This window comes from Bos taurus, chromosome 19 (genome assembly GCF_002263795.3).
Source record: "Bos taurus isolate L1 Dominette 01449 registration number 42190680 breed Hereford chromosome 19, ARS-UCD2.0, whole genome shotgun sequence".
Taxonomy (NCBI): domain Eukaryota; kingdom Metazoa; phylum Chordata; class Mammalia; order Artiodactyla; family Bovidae; genus Bos; species Bos taurus.
Genome location: NC_037346.1, coordinates 42,106,931 through 42,130,288, shown reverse-complemented (window position 1 = coordinate 42,130,288; position 23,358 = coordinate 42,106,931). Strand labels below are relative to the sequence as shown.

Sequence of the window (23,358 nt, the reverse complement as noted above, 5' to 3'; positions counted from 1 at the left end):
TTAATATGCACCTCAGCTATCTGGAGCCTGTGTCCAGCGTTTTTCATATCCTGAACTTCCTTTCCTCAGGGCTCAACCTTAGGGAGTGCTTTGATTTTTGCTAGATTGCAGGTAGTCTCCTTTCTGTGCTCCCTTGGGGCTCACCAGCTCACCTTCCGTGATGGCTGCAATCGCTGCTGACTGTGACATCCTTGTCTACTGATGTGGCAGGAAATATTCAATTTCTCAGAGTTTTGCAAATTTTTTTTTGTTTTTGCAATATTGCGTTAAAATACTGTTTCTCTTGCTTACTGAGTTTTTTGACCCTATGTTCCTTAAAAGTTGCAGCTGAAATGCCTCACTTGCCTCTCCCTAGTCTGGCAGGCCCAAAGTCAGCCTCTGCCCCAACCAAGCCCAACCCTCCCAGGAACTTTGGAGCTGGAACTAGGATGGCGATGGCCAAGGGGTTAAATGGATAAAGCAGTGACTTCTTAACTCCTCCTCTGGGGCAGCTGCTCAGCCACCCCTCTATGAAACCACTGGAAGCTCAGGTGGGTTTTCGAGAGGTTCCTGTGTACCAGGGATGTGCTAAGCACCAAGCCCCGAGCCAGGTACTCATTATACAGAGGATGAAGCAAGTTTGGGGAGCTTGATTTACTCGACTGTACGCAGGCCCCCAGGGTGGCACAGGTGGGTCCCAAGGCAACTCCTCCTCCCAGCTGCTCCCTGTTCTCTGCCAGACATCTTCCTTCTCCCCCTGAGCTCCAAGAGCCCCACCAGTGCCAGCAGGCACTTCATTCTGTTTTCAAGGCTTCGGGGTTGACAAGTAGGTCTCCCTCGCTGTGTGATGGCTGAGGTTGTCCCATCCTTATTTCTTCCAGAAAGCCTCCCACAGTACCCTGCACACAGTGGTACTCAGCAAGATGAGCCAATGGTCAGCAGCCGGGCAGCCACACCTATGTTCCCAAGCCTTTCTCTTTCCTCCCCACTTTAGGCTTTTTGAGTTCCTTGGAGTTCACCTGTTTCTTCCTCCCCTGAAACACAGGGTCTCGGGGAGAGGACCACATTTCACCTTTGTTGACACTGTGGGTCAGGCCTTGTTTGGGGAGGGGGTCTCCGTGTTTCTCCCCTAGTCAGAATGTCAGAGTTCTGCTCAGCAAGTGGGACCCCCATGCCCACACATTCATTCTCTAAGGCTCTTCTGAGAATGGGGGCGATAAGGAGGCAAAATGACAGACTCGGGGTTTGTAAGAGTGAAAGATACACATTTAAAGGGAAAACAGTAATAGAAAGAGACAGGGTGACCTGTGGGACCCAGTCCACATTAGAGACAAATCTCAGCTTGAATGTCCAGCTTAGTAAGACCTCCATGGTCCCTGTGAACACCAGCCTGCTGATCCTAATGCCTACTCAATGGGTTCATCTTCCTTTTCATCTTTTTCTATTTTTTCAGAATTTTCCGTTATTTCCATTTCTTTTATTTCTCCTGATTCCGTTTTCCCCAGTGCTTCCAACTCTCCTCCGTCAGTTTTTGAAAGTCTCTTCTCTAGTCCTTCGGATTCCCTTGGGCTTGATTCATCTGAAAGGTTTTGATCCAGTTCTGAAGGCCTCCTGTAAATTTCTCTGGTTTCTTCTCTGTTCTGTTCTGTCCTGCCTGCTTCTCCAAACTGTCCTTTGGCAGTGTCTCCTGGACCTCTCTCCTTCGCGCCCAATTCTTTTCTCCATGAAGCTTTTTCTGGGTCTTCTCTCTGCCTCTGTTCTGGTTGCCTAGCTGTGACCCCCAAAGTTTCCTTAGACAAGACACCTTCAAGCTGTTTCTCCGTTTGCTCCTGCACCCACTGCTTCATCACCTTCTCGGGTTCATCTTTTGTTTTCCTTGTTTCCTTCTCCTTTGCTGTCCGTGTTTGACCATCCAACATGGTGGCGTTTTCTGAAAAACAGGAGAAAGGAGAGAAGAGAGGTGAAAATCTGTCCTGAGAGGCCTGAGACTGAGAAAGGGGAAATCACACACGACGTCACATTGAATATAATTGGCAAAGCCAAGATTTGAACCCAGGACAGTCCGCCCCCAGCCCACATTCTTTCTTTTTCCCTATAAGAACTAGCTCAGGTGCTGGGAAAAGACAGAGGCTTCTCCTCTGGCGTCCTCATCCTGCATTTCTCTTTGTCCCTGGGGAGCACACTCATCATTTGTTGGGAGGTTCCCGTTAAAAAAGGGAGCAAATTGTGCTGGAAGTCCAGATGCAGGGCAATGTTACAACCCAAGGGATCCTTGCTCCTTGTTTTTACCAGCTATTAGAGAAAAGTTACCAATCTCCTCTTTTTTTTTTTTTTTAACCAATCTCCTCTTGAGTCTCCTCCACACTCTTCCTGGAAGTTCTGGTTTCTAAGATGCCAACAGGGACTCTGGATTCAGAGCCAGCAAAGGCTGCTGTTGGCTGTGAAGACACATGCAATGCTGCCACCTGCTGTCCAGGAAGGGAAGTGCCCAGCAGCTGCCTATGCCTTTGGGGGCCTTCCTCAAGTTTTCAGGATGCCTTTCCCAGCGTGCTGTCAGCCAAGGAAGGAGAATGCTTGGAGCATCTGCTGCATCCCCTGACATTATTGCTTCTGTGGCTTCTGACAGCGGCTCCAATGGCATGTGGAGACAGAAGCAGATGTCTGAGGGGATCCAGCCACCATGTTCAGGCGCTGGGTAATAAAAGGCCATCATCTGACTGCTCAGGTGCCCAGAAACTCCACACCCAGATTGCCGCTGCGGGCTTCAGCCTTGGTGCCCGGAAGGAGCTCTGTCCTCCCAGAAGCCCTGAGGGAGCCCCAGCCCTAGCTCCCTTCACTTCAGTGTGGCTGGAGGGAGGGCCCACGGGATGGGCTGGGGGTGACAGAAACAGTATATATAGAACCATGGTAAAACCGTGGGTTCCAGAGCCAGGCTGTCCACGACCAGAAACCACTGTGGGACTTTAACCCCTTGGCCCTGCGTCCTCATCTGTAAAATCAAGCATGTCATACTTATTTTGGGCTTCCCAGGTGGCACAGCATTAAAGAATCCACCTGCCAATGCAATGGCACCCCTCTCCAGTACTCTTGCCTGGAAAATACCATGGGCGGAGGAGCCTGGTAGGCTGCAGTCCATGGGGTCGCGAAGAGTCGGACACGACTGAGCGACTTCACTTTCACTTTTCACTTTCATGCATTGGAGAGGGAAATGGCAACCCACTCCAGTGTTCTTGCCTGGAGAATCCCAGGGACGCGGGAGCCTGGTGGGCTGCCGTCTATGGGGTTGCACAGAGTCGGACACGACTGAAGCGACTTAGCAGCAGCAGCAGCAGCCAATGCATGGGATGTGGGTTTGATCTCTGGATCAGGACGATTCCCTGGAGAAGGAAATGGCAACCCACTCCAGTATTCTTGCCTGGAAAATCCCATGGACAGAGGAGCCTGGCGGGCTATAGTCCACGAGGTCACAAAGAGTCAGACACGACTGAGCCACTAAACAACAACACTTATTTCACAGTGCTCCAGGAGGGATCCGATGAGTCAGTATGTATAAAGCTTAAAAGAGCGCCTGGGCAGGCAGGAAGCCCTGAGTGGAGATCAGCTTCTCTTATCATCCCCACCACTCTGGGGCCCGGCCCCCATCCCTGCCGACTCCTTGGGGCCTGGAGTCCCAGCCACTTCCTCTTCCCTCACTCCTTTCATGGGGGCCAGTCAGATAGCTAGTGCCTGGGGTGTGGGGGTGAGGATCAAAGGCCTTTTCACTCCCTGGAACTCTTGGGAGAAAGAACGTGGTAAGGCTAGACCGGCACAGTCCTGTCACCTCCGCACCTCAGCCAGCCCTCGAGCCCCCTGTCCTGACCCTGCCCTGCTCAGTGCTGACCCTGAAGAGCAGCTGCCCACAGTGGGAGTGAGTGTGGCTCCCAGTCCGACTGCTGAGTGACTGGGCCGATCGTTCAGGCTCCAGTGCCTTCCTCCCTAAGCAGTACCTCCGCCTCCGGGCAGTGAGGATCTAGTGAGATCATTCTGGCTGATGTTAACCCAGTGTGGCCAGCAGTAAGAGCCCCCACAGTGTAAGCTACTTTCGTTCTGCTTCCCTGTTTGCTCCTGTTTCCTGCCTGAAATGCCCTCAGCCTTTCACCTCGCACCGTGAAAACGCCTGGGCATCTTCTGGAGCCTGAAGCTGAAGATTCTTCCTCTTGGAAGTGTTCCCTATCACCCCAGAGAATTGGGAGCGCCCTGCCCAGGCTCTCACAGCAGAGCGCGGCCCCTGTCAGGAGACTCAGGTGCCTGGCTTTCCCACTGGGCTATGGGCTCCTCCAGGGCAGGGGCCGAGCTTCTGTTACCCCCAGAATCTCACACTTCCCTGGCAGGTGACAAATGCTTGACAAATATTTGATGAATTGAAGAAATATGGGAGTATTGGACTTCCCTGGTGGTCCAGTGGTTAAGAATCCACCTGCCAATGCAGGGGACAGAGGTTCAACCCCTGGTCTGGGAAGATCTCACGCGCCTCAGAGCAACTAAGCCCAGGCACCCCAACTACTGAGTCCACATACTGCAATTACGGAAGCCCGTGCACTTAGAGCCTGTGCTCCAAAACAAGAGAAGCTACCAGCGAGCACCGCAACTAGAGAGTAGTCCCCAGTGAACTAGAGAAAGCCTGTGTGCAGCAACAAAGACCCACCACAGCGAGAAAGTAAAATAAATAATACAGTAAACGAATACATCTTTTTTAAAAATACAGAAGTATTGAAGAAATGGGGCAGACAGCATGGGATCTGACCCCAGGCTGAGGGGTCCCCCTCCTGCCTCAGGAACAGCTGCTGGCGGCACTGAAATCATGAAAGCATGCTCAGTGGGCAGTGCCAAGCCCAACTGAAGGAGCAGCAGGAAGCGTGGTGAGGACCACTGGAAAGGAGAGCAGAGGCAGGTTTCTGAAGTTGCCGTCTTCCAGCTCCAAAACTCACCTTTCTCCTTCTTTTCTTTGAGTATCTCCCTGTAGTTGGTTTTCTTCAGCTCTTCAATGATGCCCTTGTTGGCATCATCCAAGGCCTGTGGGTGAGAGGAGTATCAGTGAACTCTCTTAACACTGTAGGACCTGTCCTTTCCCCACCCAAGCCCCAACCCTGCCCCCCGTCCCCTTCCTCCTGGCTCCTCTGACTACTCCTGCCTGAGGTTCATGGATCCTATGGACTTGGAACTCCCCACGCTAAGTGGTATGAGAGATACACTGCTGGGGGTGACTCAAACTCATTTCCCTCAGACTCAGGCATGTTTTGAGGGCTTGCATCTGTCTACTGATTCCTAAAGCTTCAGCCAAATTAAAGGAGACAAGGCAAGCCCCTTAGCCTGCAGCCAGGCAGCAAGCCATGGAGGGGACTCAGCAGCACACCGTGGGTGGGGGTGGCGCTGGGGGCTGGCCTGCCTTCAGAGGGGCTTCCACGGCCTCTGCAGGACAGCAAGGGCCTGGGAACTCAGCCTGTGCTGTATCTTGAGGGCAACGCTGCTCTCTCCCAGCCCTCCCTGTGACTTGTCCTGTGTGGAACACCACTAGACACTCAGGGAATGTCTACAGGCCCCAGATCGCCAGGTTTGGATGCTCTTGGGCAGTGCGGTCTGCCCCTTGGTATACTTTCCTGCCCGGAGATGCCAATCAGGGGGTGAGAGGTCAGGGACTAGGTCCCTGGAGGAGCCATTTAGGGCTGTGTGTCTATTGGCTTGATGGGCACTTCTCTCTGTCTCCGACTTTCAAAACCCTGCCCAGCGTCCAAGGTGACCTCGAAACCTCTGCCTCCATGAGGGGTAAGGCCCAGCTCTGCCTGCCTGCTGGAGTTCTCAGTCTGAGTTCCCTAGTCCCTGCCGCACCAGTCAGGAATGAGGGACTGTGTTTTCAGCTTCCGGAGGGCCGGGGCCACGTCATCACCTTTGGTGCAGTGCTGGAAAGACTCTAGATCTGCACCGTGTGATACCCAGAGGCCTCACGTGGCAACTGATCACTTGAAACGTGGCTGGTGTGACTGAGAAACTGAACTGCAACGTTCGTTTACTTCTAACTCCATTTACTCTAAACACTGCAGGCGGCTAGTGGCCGCCTGACTGAGCAGCGCAAGTCTGGACGGGTGAGTGAGGCCATCACGCTGCTTTCCTGTTACCTTCTGTGGGGGCTGCACTTTTCCAAGCGCAAGTCCTAAAGTCAGTTTAGGGGGTCTCAGCCAGCATTAAAGACAAGGAATGGAAAGAAAAAAGAAAATAGAGTAAGAAATACCAATGTACATAATAAAGGTAAATATGTTTTGTAAAACGTGCTATTTTTCATCTGTTTTTCAAATAAAACTATGTGTATTGAGGGGAATTCCCTGGCAGTCCAGTAGTTGGGATGCTGACTTTTATTGCAGTGGGTGTGGGTTTGATCCCTGGTTGGAGAACTAAGATCCCTTAAGCTGCTGTGCAGTGTGGCCAAAACAACAAAGTTAACAGTACGTGTATTGGTTGGGTTGCTATATAAACTGATGGCAACAACAAACACTGGAAAGCCACTGCCCTACCTAGAAGGTGCTCTGCGCTTGAGGGGAAATAAACATCTGGGGCTGAGGGTCCCAGGGCCTGCTCACCCCACCCCCAGAGAGAGAGGCTCACGTTGATGATGGCCTGCTGCGCCTCATTGTTATGGACCAGCTTCGCTCTCTCCAGGGCCTTCTCAAAGTTGTTCACGGCCGATTCGAAGTCCCTCAGCTTCACTGAAGGGCACAAGGGAGACAGGAGGACGGTGACATAATATCAGTGTACGTATTCAGGGTACAATATCAGGGTACCGGGGCCCTCAGGAGCAGCAACACCGGGCTGCCCAGAACCACCCCTTCCAGACATTTCCTGGACCACCTCAGCACTAGGGAACAGAACCTGGGCACCGGAGCCTTGGATTTCAGGTGCCAAGAGTCAGTGAGGGAAGGGGTCTGTGCCCACATCATGCGTCTCCAGGGGGACAACTCCATCCTGCCCCATTGTTACCCTAGTGGTCTGGGAGCGAGCGACGAGAATGAAGACAGAACGTGCAATCTGGTGCAATGGGTCGAGGGACCTGCAGCCTCTATTGGACTGAGGTGCAGAGTCCACTCTGAATCCAGATTTTATTCCTAACTACAGACCACAGGACTTTCTCAGATCTTATCTTTCTCAAGACACATGCCATATGAATCACATACTCCTAAATATCGTGGACTACACTGACATAGTCCAGATCTCCTTGTGTTTACCGTGTTTACCCCCATCCATTCCCTTCTGGGCTGGTCTCAGGAACAATTAGCAAGTGTGCAGGCCGTGTTCATGTCTGACGCTGACCTGGCATTTCAAGGTCTATGCTTTTATGATCCCAGTCATAATCCCTTCTGGGTCTGGCCCTGGGGTTTGTAACAAGGCTATAATTCTAAGAAAGACATGAAAAATAATCATCAATATAGTTTCTTAATATATGCTGTTTTTCCCAGTGCTATTTCTGTGAAATTTCTCAAGGCCATGAAATTACATTATTAGGAATTCCCACTATACCCCATTTTTAAATGGTTCCAGGAGAAGACATCTATTTTTTTTTTTTAATGTTTACTCAGATTTGTAAACAACACTGTGGACACCAAACACAATCTGGCAGGATTGGATGTGACTTTTCATGAGCCAGTGGCTGGGACATCACTGCCCACGTTGGAACAATCTGAACCCAGGAAGGAAGCAGCCCCCCACCCGCCCCAGGGCACTCACCTGACCACTTAGCACTGAGTCGGGGATGAGGGCTCTGAACTGACTGCCCTTGGAAAAACCTTAATTTCAGGAAGGAAGGAGAAAAGTGCTCCCCTGCCAGGGCTGGGAACCCCACACTTCACTTTCTTTACACACCACTGCTTCCGCTTTCTTTAAAAAATTAATTAACTTGGCTGCACTGGGTTTCAGTTGTGGCATGCGGGATCTAGTTTCCGGACCAGGGATCAAACCCGAGCGCCCTACGCTGGGGGCGCGGAGTCCTAGCCACTGGACCACCAGTGAAGTCCCTCCACTGCTCCCTCTTATAACTAGCACCCCAAGATCTACCCCTCTCCCACAAACTGCTTTAGGATTCCTGGGGAAAGAAGGGCCTTGGATTCATAAGTCAAATTGCAAAAGGCAATTACATTTGAAAAGCGATTCTAACATAGTTTTAAAAGTCTGTGGCGTCAACATACATTCCTTTTTCAAATACACATTTGAAAAGAAGAAAACTCACAGTAATGCCTCAGAGGCCAGCATGAATAAACTGCTATGTCATTCTGACATGGTAGGTCAGAATAGGAGTCATAACACTCAAATGAGTGAAGCATTAAAGACCATTCTATTTGTTTTCAACTGAATCTATAACCTGAAATTATCTCCATTCTGGGGGCCCTTTTCCTCTTCTTTTCCTCACTCTGTGCATCCACAAATCCACACATGTATATCCATATTTTTGTTGGCTTTTCCAGGGACTAATTGTTTCTTACCACTGTTGGAAACACTTACGGGAAGCTGATGGGGAGGAAGGAAGAAATGAGTATTTCTGGAGAGCTTGCTATATGCTGGTTCCTATTCTAAGTGCTTACATGCGTAGCCATTACCTCATGTCTTCACACTATGAAGAAGATACATACATACTATACGTGCTAAGACGCGTCAGTCGTGTCTGACTCTTTGTGACCCCATGGACTGTAGCGCTCCCAGGCTCCTCCGTCCATGGGATTCTCTGGGCAACAATACTGGAGTGGGTTGCCATTTCCTTCTCCATCATGCATACTATCCTTATCCCTACAGAGCCCAAGATCTGCCCGCCTGGCCAGGCTGCCTCTACAAACCAGGGGCTCTTTGGCTGCTGCGTTGGACTGGACTTTTCTACCTTACAGCATGGAAATTGAGGCCGGGAGTGAGTGGCCTGCTTCTCCAGAGGCCCTCAGAGCCTAACAAGACCTCATGAGGGACAGGAATTCCCTGGTTGTCCAGTGGTTAGGGCTTCATGCTTCCACTGCCAGGGAATTCAATATCTGGTCAGGAACTAGGATCCTACAAGCCTTGTTGCGGTGCAGCCAAAACACACACACAAAAAAGTCATCACAGAAACAGAAAAGGTTCTAGGAAAAGGCACAGTAATCACATTTTCCCCAGTTTAAAGCTTTCAAGTGGTTTTTTCCTCTATGATTTTAGGAAAGAATCCACGACGTGTAAGGAGGCCTGAGAGGCCCTGTGGATCTGGCCCTTCACCAGCCTCCCTCCTCCAGACTTTCCTGGCCCCTAGAAGCTCGACACTGGTCTCCATCAGTTTCTTAAATCAGCCAAACTCTTGCCCACCTCCCTAAATGCGGTTCCTTTGGCTGAAAAGTTCTGCCTTCAGAACTTGGAACAACTGGTGCTTTTGTGTTCTTAATGATTCTACTTTAAAGTTACTCCTCAGGGATTTCCCTGGTGATCCAGCGGTTAAGAATCCGCCTTGCAATGCATGGGACGAGGGTTCGATCCCTGGCCATCGAACTAAGATCCACATGTCTCAGAACAGCTAAGCCCACGAGCCCACACACCACAAAGGAGTACCCAGCTGTGAAAGATCCGTGTGACACAGTGAAGATCCCATGCGTTGCAACTAAAATCCAGTGCAGCCAAATAAATATTAAAAAATAGTTACTCCTCAGATAGGAGGACAGGAACAGTTATCAATTTTGCTTCCTACTTTGCCCAGCTTTGGTGCCTAGAAGGTGCCAGGAAAGCATTAATGATGTGAGTAAGTGAATGAGTGATGAGACCCGTGATCAGAGTGCCTGTCACGCTTACCGTCTCTGGGGTCAGCCGTGTGCCCAGGGCAGGGCAGGTCCGAAACTGTGAACAGGAGACCCAGCTCCACGGCTTCCTTGTTACTGTGGCCTAGAGCTATTTCTCCTTTTAAACTTGTATTGTGAAATATTTCAAATATACAGAAAAGTCAAAGGAATAGTATCATGAATCCCCATTACTCATCACCTAGATTCAAATATCATATGATGTCACTTCTACGTGGAATCTAAAAAAATGATACACATGAACTTATTTACAAAACAGAAACACTCAGAACACAAACTTATCAAAGGGGAAAAGGTGGGGAGGGATAAATTAGGAGGTTGGGATTAACATATATATTAATATACTACTATATATAAAATAGATAATCAATAGGGATCTACTGCACAGCACAGGGAATTCCACTCAATACTCTGTAATAACCTACATGGGGAAAGAATCTTAAAAAGAATAGATATATGTATATGCATAACTGAATCACTTGGCTGCTCACATAAAGCTCACACAACATTGTAAATCAACTATATTCCAATATAAAAGTTTAAAAAAATTGCCAAAACCTTGCCAATCCTGTTCCATCTGTTCCTCCTCACCCCATTCCTTGCTGTTTTATTAACAAGCCCATTAAGATATGAGAATTGAGATATGATTCACTCAGTATAAAATGCACCCCTTTGTAAGTATACAATTTAATGATTTCTAGAAAATTTATAGACTTGTGCAATGAACACCACAACTCAGCTTCAGAACTTTTCCAGCCCCCTAAAAAGTGCCCTCTCGAGACCTGGGGCAATCTGCAGCACCCTTCAGAGTTTCCGTTTCCCAGCCTATAAAAGGAGGACAATACCCCCAGCACTGGCTTGCAGAGTGATTAAAGCGAGAATGCATGTATAAAGGCTACTGAGCCAAGAGGAGTGGAGCTGTTTTGATGAGGACATGACACTATGCTGGTCTGCATGCAGCTCAGCTGAGTTCCTCAAGGGCAGGGCAGTTCTCAGGGTCTCCCAAGCCCTAACTGAGTGTAGCTTAAGGTAGGCATTATACACACTGGTCAAAACGCGGGAGTTTATCCCTACTCTCAGAATCAGAATTTGTCTGACCCATCACGATGGAAAGTTCAGCACGGGCATAACAGCAGGGCCTGAGGGCTGAGAAGGGCATCTGTACCTTGTGCCTGTGCCACCAGGACACTGGCATTCAGCTGCCATTCCATGTCCCCTTCTTCCTCGGCACACTGTTGGGACTTCTCACCATAGCTCTGGGCCTCCCAGGCCTGGTCTAGCTCCAGGTAGCAGCGGCCAATCTCATGGAATAGCCAGGTCTTCTCCAGTGTGGTTTTGGCCAGAGGGATCTTCTCCTCCCACCTGGGGACACCAAGAACTGGGATTAGCTTCCTCCACTCAGGCCCTGCACTCGGACTTAGGAGGCTGGGTTTCCTACTGGTGGCAGAAGAAAAACTGCCAGCTCCAACTACCAGCTCTTCTAGGTGCAGGAGTGGAGCTAACAAGCACTATCAGATTTTTTAAACTACCAGGGTTATTTTGGTGCATCTATAGAATTGGCTTTGATACCACAGCTGAAAATAATGCTTGTAAAATAGCACTTGAAATAACTCCATAACCTTTGAAAGTCAAAGTGAAGTTGCTCAGTCGTGTCCAACTCTTTGCAAACCCAGGGACTGTAGCCTACCAGGTTCCTCCATCCATGGAATTTTCCAGGCAAGAATACTGGAGTGGGTTGCCATTTCCTTCTCCAGGGGATCTTCCTGATCCAGGGATCGAACCCAGTTCTCCCTCATTGCAGGCAGACACTTTACCATATGAGCCATCGGGGAAGCCCACACATAACCTTTAAGAATATGATTAAGCACATTTAAAAGAAAATCAACACAATAAAAAAGATTGGGATGAAAAAACAAAATATCAATAAAAGTCAGAGGAAAATCCGAATGAGCACTTGTCTTTGGGTGGTGGGACTGAGGACTTCCTCATCTAATTTTCTATATTTTCCAAATGAATATTTTAAGGTTAAGCACATCTGACTCTTTGCGACCCCAAGGACTACACAGTCCATGGAATTTTCTAGGCCAGAATACTGGAGTGGATAGCCTTTCCAACCTCCATGGGATCTTTCCAACCCAGGGATCGAACCCAGGTCTCCCACATTGCTGGCAGATTCTTTACCAGCTCAGCCACCAGGGAAGCCCCACATTAAGCACATATTTACTATAAAACATTGTATTATGAAAAGACATGAATGGGTAGGTGAATGCTCACATGCCTCTGCCTTTGGCACACAGGCACCAGGGGCCACTGGGGAAACCAAATGACCTGGAGCACCAGGCTCTGGTCAACAAGTCTGTTCTAGTCAAGCAACGAATACCCGAAGGACAATTTCTCTCTGCAGTCAAGCCTGCCCCTAAGTCTCCCAAGGGCTGAATCACCCCACTGGAGCACGTCACCAGCCCCAGGGTTGGACATCAAAAGTCCATCAGTTAAGGTCTCTAGGGAGCTCAGGCTCCACTCCCAGTGACCCCATGTGACTGCAGAGAATCACAGAATAACCTCCACAGAACTCCCAGAAGTCAATGGTCCACCCAGTCATGAACTTGGCCAGAGGTGAGGGTTGCCTGGAGAACTTGTTAAAATCAGATTCCTGAGCTCCAACCCAGACCTGTAGAATGAGAACGTCGAGGGGAGAGGCTCGATAATGCACACGCCTAAAAACAAGTGTCCCGACACTTGTCAACAGGAAATTAGGAGAAAATGCTGATTCTATTCTACTAATTATTATAGCTGATGAGCCCCAGAGTTTACAAAGTGGCTTTCTCCTGGTCGCCTAGCACAGCCTGGAGCCAAATTCAGGTCTTCCGATGCCTCTTTGCCTCAAATCCTGCCCCAGGCCGGGAGTCCAGGGGGAGGTTGGGATGTCCTGGCCATTGAGTAGGGAGGGGGTGGTCCTGGGTCACTCACGTGTCAATGGCTTGTTGGAATTTCCCGACTCTGGCAAAAACCCTGCCAATGTTGTCCAAGGCTCTGGACTTAGCATCAGGAAGATCGCTGTAGGGAAGAAGCAAGACAAGGCCATTCTAGGCGCTATGGAAACTAGAAAGAAGGTAAAGACGGGCCAGTTGGAGGCACAATGCCCAGGCTGGCAAGGCTGAGGTACCCTGGCCCTCTCGTGGGAATGGACATTATCAGAATCTCTCTGGAGGGCAAACAAGCAACAGCCTACAAAGACACCCCTTTGGTCCTGCAACTCCCCTTCTAGAAATTTACCTCCAGAATAATAATGTGACAAGAACACTCATTAAAGTATTGCTTATAATAATAAACAGTGGAAATAATCTAAATGCAATCAGTGCAATTTTTGTGTACAAAAAAAGTCCTTGATACATTTAAGTTAAAAAATCAGATTATGAAAAAAAAGTCAGAATATAGGAGCTCGCACAATATCCGATGGCCTATTCATATGAAAAATGAACGTTCGGGAGACTTCCCAAGTGGTCCAGTGGTTAAGAATCTGTCAATCCAAGGGACACAAGTTCGATCCCTGGTCCAGGAAGATGCCACCAGCCGTGGGGCAATGAATCCCGAGTTCTAGAACCTGTGAGCCGCAACTACTGAAGCCTGCCTGCCTGAAGACCTGTGGTTTGCACCAGGAGAAGCCACTGCAAGGAGAAGCCTGCGCATCACAACTGGAGAATAGCTCCCACTCGCCACAACCAGAGAAAGCCTGCGTGCAGCAACAAAGACCCAACGAAGCCAAAAATAAAATTTAAAAAAATATCTCCTTCCCAACAAGTAAACCAAGAAACCCAACCTGAGCCCCCTCCCACAGCATCCCCCTCATTCCCTCCTTCCCTGGCCAGCTCCCCCTCTTCCCATTGTCCCCCAGCCCCTCAGCCCCTGACCCCCAGCGGCAGGAAGCTCTGCTCCAATTCCCTCTCCTCACAGGGCTGGGCTGCCTTCTCACATGCAATCTGACCAAGCCCTCCCTCCACCCACAGACATACCCATGTGTGTCTACGGTCTCACTGGAGCTCTGTGTGTGCTGGCAAAGGGGAGCAGCCTCAGGGATGCAATTACACACGTTATTGCAGGCGCCGAAACACCTTTCTCTGAAGCCATTCAAAGAATGAGATGTTCCTTTCCAAGATACAGGCTTTTTTTAAAAACGACCCACAGAAATGGGTCATTTCTGTTTTAAAAAATCCTGTGCGGAAACTTCCCTGGTGGTCCAGTGGCTAAGACTCCATGCTCCCAGTGTGGAGTCGGGGGAGGCACCCTCGGTGTGATCCCTGGTCGGGGAACTAGATCCCACATTCCGCCACTAAGAGTTTGTATGCTCCAGCTAACGATCCCGCATGCTGTGACCAAGACCCGGCACAGCCACATAAAGGAATATATACTTTTTTAATGCTATGTATGTGTACGTGTACATAAATACGCAAGTAAATATGTTGCAAAGGGGCCAGGACATTATCTCAATGTGGCCCCCAGATTGGGGAGAGGGGAGACATTTGAGTTCTGCTCTCAGTACCACACGCCCTGAGTCAAGTACAACGCCTCTGGGACTGGTGTGATTACAGACTCCTATTGGCCCTCCCTACCTCAGCATGGCCTCCCCTCATCCCACTCCCCACAGGTCCTGGCCACCCCAACACTACCTGGAGCGCCCCAAACCCCCCACCTCTGCCCTGTCCCTTTGGGGGCCACCCCCTGGTCCTATCTCCCCCTTCTCTCAGAGGCTCCCTCATCTCCCTTCTCTGGGGCTCCTGGGCCATGTTTGCAGCTCTGATGTTGGCTCCCCCTTCCAGAGTGGCTGCTCTGTTGTGGTGTGAATAAATATGTTGATTTATTCGTAACAGTACTAAGATAACTAAGTAATGTGTACTAAGATGTGCAGGATGGGGAAAGCCTGCAATCAAATCATCCATACAGTAATCAGGGAAAGAAATGAGGGCTGACTAAGGTCACTGGAGAAGCTACTCAGACTAGTCAGATTTGAGCCACGGCTGGAAGGGTGGTGGTCTTTGGAGGAGGGGGTGGGGTTGATCTGATTGAGGAAGCATGTGGTGCATACACATGAGACTCAGCGGTGAGACTGGAGGCCCGTGTACAGAGACTGAAAAGGAACCAAAATTGCTGAAGGAACACCTCTGCTTATGTAATCAGCCACTAAGCACATATTCACTGCATGTCCATTATGGGGCAGGTGCTGGGGAGAGAAAGGGAATAGAGAAGTCTAAGGTCTATCAGGCAGATGAAACGTGTGGCATGTGGAGGGTGAGTGTGGACGAGGGCTGCTAGGTCACTCTGGGCGCATGGAGGGCTTTCCCTGGGGGGAAATACTTCTTTACAATCTGAAGGATGGGGAGGAGGGAGCTGATGAAGAAAGCACTGGCAAAAGAGTAGGAGCAGAGCCATGTGCTGTTGCCAGGGTTCAGAATGTCCAAGGGCCTGGAGACAGCCGACTCAACAGAGATCAGCAGAAGTCAGGTCAGCAAGGGCGGGGCGGGCACTGGGACCGCACCTCACTGCTGGACTTGTTTTGCATTGAAGGGCCAGCTGGGTGGCAGGAAACCCAGGTCAGAGGAAATAGGCAAGAAGTGAGGAAAATGTGGATGGAGCTGTGGGAGGGGAACAGAAGAGAAGATTCTCTCAATAGGAGGAGGAGGCATGGACAGGACATGGCAGGCTGGCGTGGGTAGTGAAGGAAGGGAGGTGTCTGGGAAGCCACCTGGGCTCCTTCCTGGGGACAATGCGGCCACCAGTGCCATTCTCCCGGAAAGGGAGCCCTGGAGCAAAAGGTCTTGAAGGAAGATGATGGATTCCATTTTGGATATGTCAAACTGGGGGCTCCCATGGGACATCAAGTGGAAATGCCTCAGACTCTGCTGGATATGTAGGTCTGAGAGCTCGGAGGGGAGGGCTGGCAAGATGTGAAGATTTATGTCTTTAAGGCATGGGAAAAAATTGGATCCAAAATACTGTCTGGAAAGAAAGAAAGTGAAGTTGCTCAGTTGTGTCCGACTCTTTGCGACCGCATGAACTGCAGCCCACCAGGGTCCTCTGTCCATGGGATTTTCCAGGTAAGAATACTGGAGTGGGTTGCCATTTCCTTCTCCAACCCAGGGATCAAACTCCAGGTCTCCCGCATTGCAGTCAGACGCTTTACTATCTGAGCCATCAGAGAAGCCCTAAATACTGTCTATACTTATTTAATCCTCAAATTCCCCATGAGGCAGTATTATCATGCCTTCATTAGAGATGAGGAAACTGAGAGAGTGAGCAACTTAAAACCACACTGCTTCTAAGTGCCCCAGACAGGAATTAAAGCCAGGTCTATCTCCAAAGTTAGCTGTTGTTTGAGAACCAGGAATGCCCAACACATGAGATTCTGGCTCTGCAAGGTGGGAGGCCAGTAAGAAATGAACTGGAAATGGACAAACAGCTTATAGGGTTCTGGTGATTGAGTAGAGGACAGGAGGTGGGTGTGTTCAGGAAATTCAGTTTGACCCAAAGAGTGGCCTGACATTGGAGGGTTGTACAGAAGTGGATTCAGAGAGGGCCCTGAGTGCCCAGGAAAGGCCCATTTGATTTGAACCTGCGGGCAGTGAGAGGCCAAGGCCTGTTTGTCAGCAGGAAAACAGTTGACAGGTAAGAAGTAGTGAGTCTCTGGAGGTGACTTGTGAGAGCCCCTGGAGATAGGGAGAGGCAAGGGCTGACCTGAGTGGACATGGGAGGATGGGAGACTGAGGGGGCTCAGAACTGTGGGGCGAGTAAAACTGGGCAAGACAAAGTCATGAACGACTCCAGAGGTTAGAACCAGGGTGCCCAGAAAGTGATGGTACCTCTGGGGGGAGCCATCAAGTCTTGGGAAGAGTTGGTTCCTATGAGAGCTGATGTTACAATAGTCATCACGGATACACAGTGCTGTTCTGAGATCTTTATGTGAATTTCCGCATGTCATTCTCCTTCCTACCCTACTGGGTAGGGGCTACCATTGTGCCCCTTTGACAGAGGCTGAGAGAGGTTAGTTAAGTGCCCTGCCTAAGGCCCCGCAGCTGGGAGGTACAGCTCAGAAGCCTAAGCTCTTGGGACTTTCCTGCTGGTCCAGTGGCTAAGATTTCACACTCCAATGCAGAGGGCCCAGGTTCGAACCCTGGTCAGGGAACTAGCTCCCACATGCTGCAATTAAAAGATCCTGCATGCCACTGTGGAGACTGAAGATCCTGTAGGCTGCAACTAAGACCTGGTGCAGCCAAACAAATAAATAAAATGATAAGTATTTTTTTAAAAATAAAAATATCCCTAAGAGCCAAACCACAGGGAGTTTTTTTGTTTGGGGCCTCTACCCTCCCTCTTTGTGGCAAAAAAGCTGACAGTCTATATGTGCCCTTATCCTGGGGAGGCAGCTCCTCACTCCAGGGTATCCACCTCAGGCACACAGGGCAGAAAGCGGGGATTCAGCCCCCAGCCCCAGCAGCCCCAGCGAAAGGTCAGTATGTAGCTGGGCCTTGGCCGCTTGGCCTTCCGAGCCCGTGCAGGCACTCACTACTCCTTGGCGATCTCCAGGTCCTTCCTGTGGCTCTGCAGGGCCGCCACCATCTGCCCCAGCTCGATCTGGGCATTCCCTATGCAGCTGTACAGGTTTCCCACCAGTTCATCCTTGTTGGGCACCTCCTCTTTGTTCCATTCCAGCACCTTCTTCAGCACTTTTTCAGCTTTCTGAAGGCTGCCTTCAGCACTGCCGCTAGTCAGCACTGGGAAAGGAAAGAGGTGTTGCGGAGCAGGGAGCAGCCTCCCCCTGGCCGACAGAAGAGCCCGCATTCCAACCCCGCCTCTAGATTCCATCCACCGGCCAAGCGAAGCCAGGGGGCTCCAGCTGCCATGTGGCTCTGTCCCCACCTGGCCACGGGCCAGCCCTTCTGAGAATACCACCCACACATGTCAATGTCTTCCAGACTCTTGAGGATGTAGCGGGCTGTCTGCGAGGGACGGCGTTTGCGGTCCCGCAGCCACTTCTCTTGCATCAACTTCCGGTCCCGCTCCCTGGCGTAGATGGGCTTCTGCTGCCGCCAGAAATCACTGCGCGTTTCCAGGTAGTTGATGCCCGTCATGATGAGGTCCTCCACGGTCAGGCCATGCTTGATGGTGCCTTTGATCAGATCTGTGGGGAAGGGGATGGGGCGGAGCCAACTAGAACAGGAATCGAGGGGAGTCACCTCCTCTCAACTAAAGGTCTCCCTGGGGGGACCTCTACCTGGAACTGTGGGACAGTAACGAAATCAAGAGCACCTAGGTGGGAGAGGGGGGTCTATCTGGGACCAGATGAAGCCAGAGCCCCCTCTTTGTGGCACTCCTATGGTACAGGGGTTAGGGCATAGACCCCTCATGGCAAGACATGAGGAGCTAGCAGAAGCGGCAGCTGGTGGATTGCTTTCTGAGAGGCTTCTAGTCCTTGGGGCTCCTTTATTTCAAGCTGTGTCCTCAGAGTAGAGTAGAAATGCATAACCTGGCCCTGGCTGCCAGTGCCCAGTGAGTCCCTGGGTGCCAAGTGGGCCAGGGAAAACTGGGAGCCAGAGGGGCATGTCCGAGCTCTCTTCGATCACCTGAGCAGAGGTCAGAAACGGGAGTAAAACTGCAAGGCCTCTTGGGTAACATGTGGGCCACCTCTTCCCTCCCTGGAAGCTCCTCTGTAGAGAGGGAAGCGTCCAGGCCTGTTACAGAGGAGGCGGGCCAGCCGTGAAGTTGCCCCTGAGATGCAACCTGCGGGGAATCCTATAGAGGACCTTGGGAAGTCAGTTCTGGAGAAAAGCCCTTGGATTTGAGAGTGATCCCTGTGCAGGCTCAACAGCTAATGGCAACACTCACACCACCAGTGTTCATACGAGACATTCACTTCAAGGTGCCTTCCTATTTCTTGTTCCTGCCAGTGTGGTGCGGCGGGAAGAGTGTGGAACTGGAGCTTAGGAGGCCTGGGCGCTGCTGTCAACTCCACCACTAACTTGCTTGTCACCTTGGACAAGTTACTCCCCATTCAGGGTCTCTCTTTCCTTACTGATAACAGATGAGATTTTAGGACATTCTAATTCCACAGTCCTGGGAGTCCCTTGTGAGCACCTCTGAGCTGGATTCCTTTGCCCTTGGTACACACTAAAGGCTCAGGGGGGTGCCCCTTCAGGGACCAAGGTGGTAAAGAAACCCAGATCTCTAGCGTTCCCACCCAGGGTACCAGAGTACTTAAGACCACTGGTTCTGAAACTGGACTTCTTGGCTTCCAATCTGAGAACCGCATCACTGAGTTATGTAACCTCCCCATGACTCAGTATCCTCATCTGTAAAGTGAGAACAGTAGTGGAACATGTCCAGAGGAACATGTCAGCAAATATCATTTTATAGGCTTTGCCTCTGGTTCATGTGTTAAGCATCCACCCCAGGTTTTCTTTGCCCTGAGTTCCCTGCTGCAAACAAAGTGTCCGACACCTTCGTCCAACAGGAGCTTCTCCAGGTACTCCTTGTCCACGTAGAGTTCACCCAGGAGCTGGCGGACAATCTTCTCGCTCTTGAGCGAGCCCTTCCGCTTGCTCTCTCTTTTGGGGTGGTGTATGAGCTGTCTCACAGGATGAGGCTTCTGCTGGGCTCTCATACTCTGGGAAGATGGAGCAGTACCCCCACAGAGTCTCAGAAAGGAGCCCAAAGCACCAGCCAAGGCCCCCCGAACCTGTGATCCCAGACCCCTCCCTCCAGGACCTCTGTGTGCTGAGAACCATGGAGGATGTCTGGTATGGGAACAGCTCGTGGGAGCTGGGGCAGAACCCCCTGACCGCCTGTGCTGGGCAGGAGCTCCTCACTTGCAGGCACTGAGAGCCACTGAACCATGTGCTCCTCAGGCACGTGGGGCCTCTGCCCTCTGAGGGAGGTGGAGTCAGAGCCAGGCGCTTACCTCAGCCTGCTTGCTTAAGAAGGACAGATCCCCTTTGTTCTCCAGTTTAATAGAAGAGGGACCTGCAAAGACAGAAGCTGGGGCTCAGGTCAGCCTTAGGCACAACCTATTACACATTTTATGTGGAAATAGTTGGCCTTTGGTGGGAGGGTGGAACCTGGCTCAACTCTCTCTGAGCAGCCAAGCCACCCCCACTCACCCAAGGCCACATTTCCAAACAAAGACAGGCCCTGGGTACCAGGGCCCCTTTCCATTTACACACTCTGCCACCCACAGTGGCAAGCCCCCCGCCCCCCACCACCACCTGCACACAAAGAACTGATGGGAGAGCCAGCCCCTGGTGCATGCGTGGTAAGGGAGGAAGGCAGGGGCCAGGGAAGGCCCTGCTCAGAACCTCATTCTGTACTATGACACCAGGCCAAAAAGAGGCTTACTCTTCTGGCTTGGGGTGAGTGAAACGGTGCTATTCATCTGGTTTTGAAGAGAACAGATGCTCCAGTGCTCAGGACAGTGGACTGGAGGCTAGTCCTCCCAGTGGACAGTTTCTAATCCTCAAGAAAATCAGGAGCAGCCAAATCGAAGCTGGGGGCTCCCTGTAGTCCTCCCAGTAGTGGGTGCTCACCCAGTGTACCTGAGGCCTCCCTCCAAAACTAAGGATTCCAAGAACCTCCCAAATAAGTGCATAGGCCCCATGGTCACTCACTTCCCACCGAGTTGTTGATGGCTTCCTGGGCTTTCTGAATTCCAACTTTGAATTCCCGATCAGGCCTCAGCTTGTAGCCCCGATGGTAGAATACCAAGGCAAATTCGAAGTCACCCATGGTGTACAGGGTCTCGGCCTTTTGTAAAATCCCCTGAAATGAGAGGAAGTCAAATCAAGGGGAACAGACTCAGGTGTGGTGGAACGTAAAGACCCCTGGGTTGAGAGCAAATGTTGGGATACAGGGGCAGAGGCAAGTGATCTATGAAGGAAAACAACAGTAAACTCCAGGCAGTCTGGCTGGCTCTTTAACCATCAGAGGCTGCAGGGAGTGGCAGTGAGAAAAGCGAGAAGTAGTCCCCCCACCCAAATAGTCAGTCACCTTGCAGAAAGTTGGGTCACCCTGGAGTGAAGCCTCAGCATCTTCCAGGGATTTTTCCAGCTCGCCCATCTTGAGGAAGCACTTGGAGCGGGCAACCAAGCAGTTCTTATCTCCGCTCTGAAGGTGAAGAGCCTGAAGAAGGAATCACTCAGATTAACAGGCAGCTGGCAGGGTGAGGTAAGAAGCTGGACTGGACACAGCAGCCCAAACCCTTCTGCCAGAGTTTCAGGGGGACTCCACAGGCCAGCAAACAGGTCTTCTTTGGATCCCTTTAGACTAAAACCAGCACCACACTGATCTCTGCTTAGTCAACAAGGTTATCTGCGGGTAGTTATCATGGACAAGGTCAAATCACAAGCTATTATGGAAACCACTGGTTGAGATGTGAGAATATACTATACTACCCAGTGGATATACTGAACTTCCCCAGTGTCTGGGATTCCTCCAGTTCACTTAGAATCCTAGGGTGTTAGTGCTTAACAAATTCGGCCGTGAACCTTAAATGGTTGTACAACACATTCAAAATACTACTTGAAGGGGACTTCTCTGTGGTCCAAGGGGTAAGAATCAGCTTTGCAATATAGGGGTTGTGGGTTCAATCTCTGCTTGGGGAACTAAGATCCAACATGCCACACGGCAGCTAAGCCCATGCGGCACAACTACTGAGCCCAGGTGATGCAACTAGAGAATCCGTGTGCCACAACGGAAGATCCCATGACACAAGGGACAACATAATGAAGATCCCATGGGTTGCAACCAAGACCCCACGCAGCCAAATAAATAAATATTTTAAAAACAATACTATTTGAAGACCAAGCATTCTGAAGGCTAACAAAATAGATTTTGGGATGATCTGCAACTTGTGTTACCCATTGTACATGCCCTCTCTTTTTATATAGCTTGTTGAGAATGAATCATTGTTTCAGGGGATTAAGATGAAAATGCCAGGCAAAAGGAAACTGTGATTTTGGACCCAAAGTGGGAATGGAAAGCTTCTCCTTGTCCCTATGTCCTTCCTTCTCCTGTCTGAAATCATTACATAGTCTGCAGTGTGATGTCCTTCCTGAGGCATCAGACTGTACCCACCTCCGTCTAAGACCTTCCTACTTTTCCAGAAAGAGCCTTTCTTTCCTAGAAAAGACCACTTCTCACCCAAAGCTATAAGCCCTTGTGGTGTTTTTTTCTACCTGAGCTTCTCCAAGATGAAACAGTTTCCAGAAAAAGGAGAATGGATGGGGCTCCTGAACTTAATTGCTGGTCCATCTGATCCATTATGTCTGGTTTTAGGATGCGGTTGGTGATCCAAAGGGACTAAAGACTCTAGGCAGCAACTGAGAAGTTTGATTTTAGAAGGAGTCTTGGGACACTTAGAGACCTATGCTACCACCCCATTATTTGTAACAAGTGGGCTATTTGTTGTAAAATAAACAGTCATAATAAAACATCCAATAGCTTATTTGCAAGACAGTACAGTAGTGTATGATGGTAAGGTTAGCACCTCAGCACTGAAGTCTGAATCCCTCCTCTGCCACCTGCTAGTTCAGTGATCTTAGGCATGTTACTCAACTTCTATAAAAGCTTTCTTATCTTCAAAATGGCATAATAACTGCTCCTCCCCCTAAGCTTGCCACTTAGCAGTATGTCTGGTATCCTAAAACAGCGCTCAACTGTTATCCACCTTAGGGTGGGTTGGAACAATTTATACTACAGTAAAGTTTTATGATGTTATTTACTGACTGACCACCTTCAATAAGCAGCTGTGTGCTAGAGACTTCCCTTCTGCAAGCAGCCCCCCAGCCAACCTCCTGGCCAGTTATGGGAAACTGAGGAAAGAGGACAATCAGGACACATTTGAGCAAACATGTAGGAGACGGGGTCACTGTTAGCGCAGAGGTTGGTTATTAACAACCAGGGAGAATACAAATGGGAAATGGTAGAAAATGGCTAAACAGGAGTTTATCTTTGACAGCGGTGCATCAATCAGTAACAATGGAATAGTGGAAACAATAGGGTGGTCCAGGCATCATCAAGACCTCAGTGATGGGTAGCTGAAAGTTTCAGAGCACGACTCACATTGCTGAAGCTATGGGCGGCTTTAGCGAATTCCCCGCATAGATACAGCCGCTCGCCCTCCGCCATGTAAGATGGAAAGGTGCTTCGCAAGACTTCATTTTCTGGATCCGCCATGGTGACGGAATTCGGAGACGCTGAAGCGGAGAAATGTAGGAAAAGAAGCCTGAGAACCTCAGTCTGGTTTGTGGAAGCTCCGTCTCTTAGCAACCGGGAGACGTAAATTACTTCCGGCCCCGCCCCTCGAGCGCGGGGCGGAGTCTGGGGCGCAACCGCCGACTGTGTAGCTGGTGCCTAGGAAGCCACGAACTGGTTGGACCACGACGAGCGCGTGGCCTTTTCGCTTCAAGGAGGCCTCTTTGCGACTTCTAGTGTTGGCAGTCGCACGCTCCATCGGTTCCTCCCCGAGTTGCTTCGCATTCAGAAACCACAGTCAGGAAAAAAAAAAAACAAA

At 50.3% G+C, this 23,358-nt stretch overlaps 1 protein-coding gene across 1 annotated transcript; it reads right to left on the bottom strand.

Annotated features, from left to right (window-relative positions):
• Positions 1 to 1,223: 1,223 nt before the first annotated feature.
• On the bottom strand, positions 1,224 to 23,093 carry ODAD4 (outer dynein arm docking complex subunit 4). Its single transcript, NM_001103308.2, has 12 exons — positions 22,908 to 23,093; positions 20,835 to 20,966; positions 20,456 to 20,606; positions 19,753 to 19,814; positions 19,293 to 19,458; positions 17,752 to 17,976; positions 17,362 to 17,569; positions 12,774 to 12,860; positions 10,969 to 11,165; positions 6,616 to 6,716; positions 4,947 to 5,031; positions 1,224 to 1,909 (listed from the first exon to the last, which is right to left on the bottom strand). Exons 1-12 carry the CDS (start codon positions 23,019 to 23,021, stop codon positions 1,386 to 1,388), a joined length of 2,052 nt encoding a protein of 683 aa, NP_001096778.1. The 5' UTR covers positions 23,022 to 23,093; the 3' UTR covers positions 1,224 to 1,385.
• Between the last annotated feature and the right edge of the window lie 265 nt (positions 23,094 to 23,358).

Bases quoted from the DNA above. Each gene is read 5' to 3' on its own strand.
- ODAD4 (NM_001103308.2), bottom strand. From the start codon at position 23,021: ATGGCGGATCCAGAAAATGAAGTCTTGCGAAGCACCTTTCCATCTTAC. The intron at 6,717-10,968 runs GTACAGATGCCC...TGTGCCCTTCAG, and splicing joins CCTGGTGGCACAGGCACAAG to TGAAGCTGAGGGACTTCGAA. The intron at 5,032-6,615 runs GTGAGCCTCTCT...TCTCACCCACAG, and splicing joins CGCAGCAGGCCATCATCAAC to GCCTTGGATGATGCCAACAA.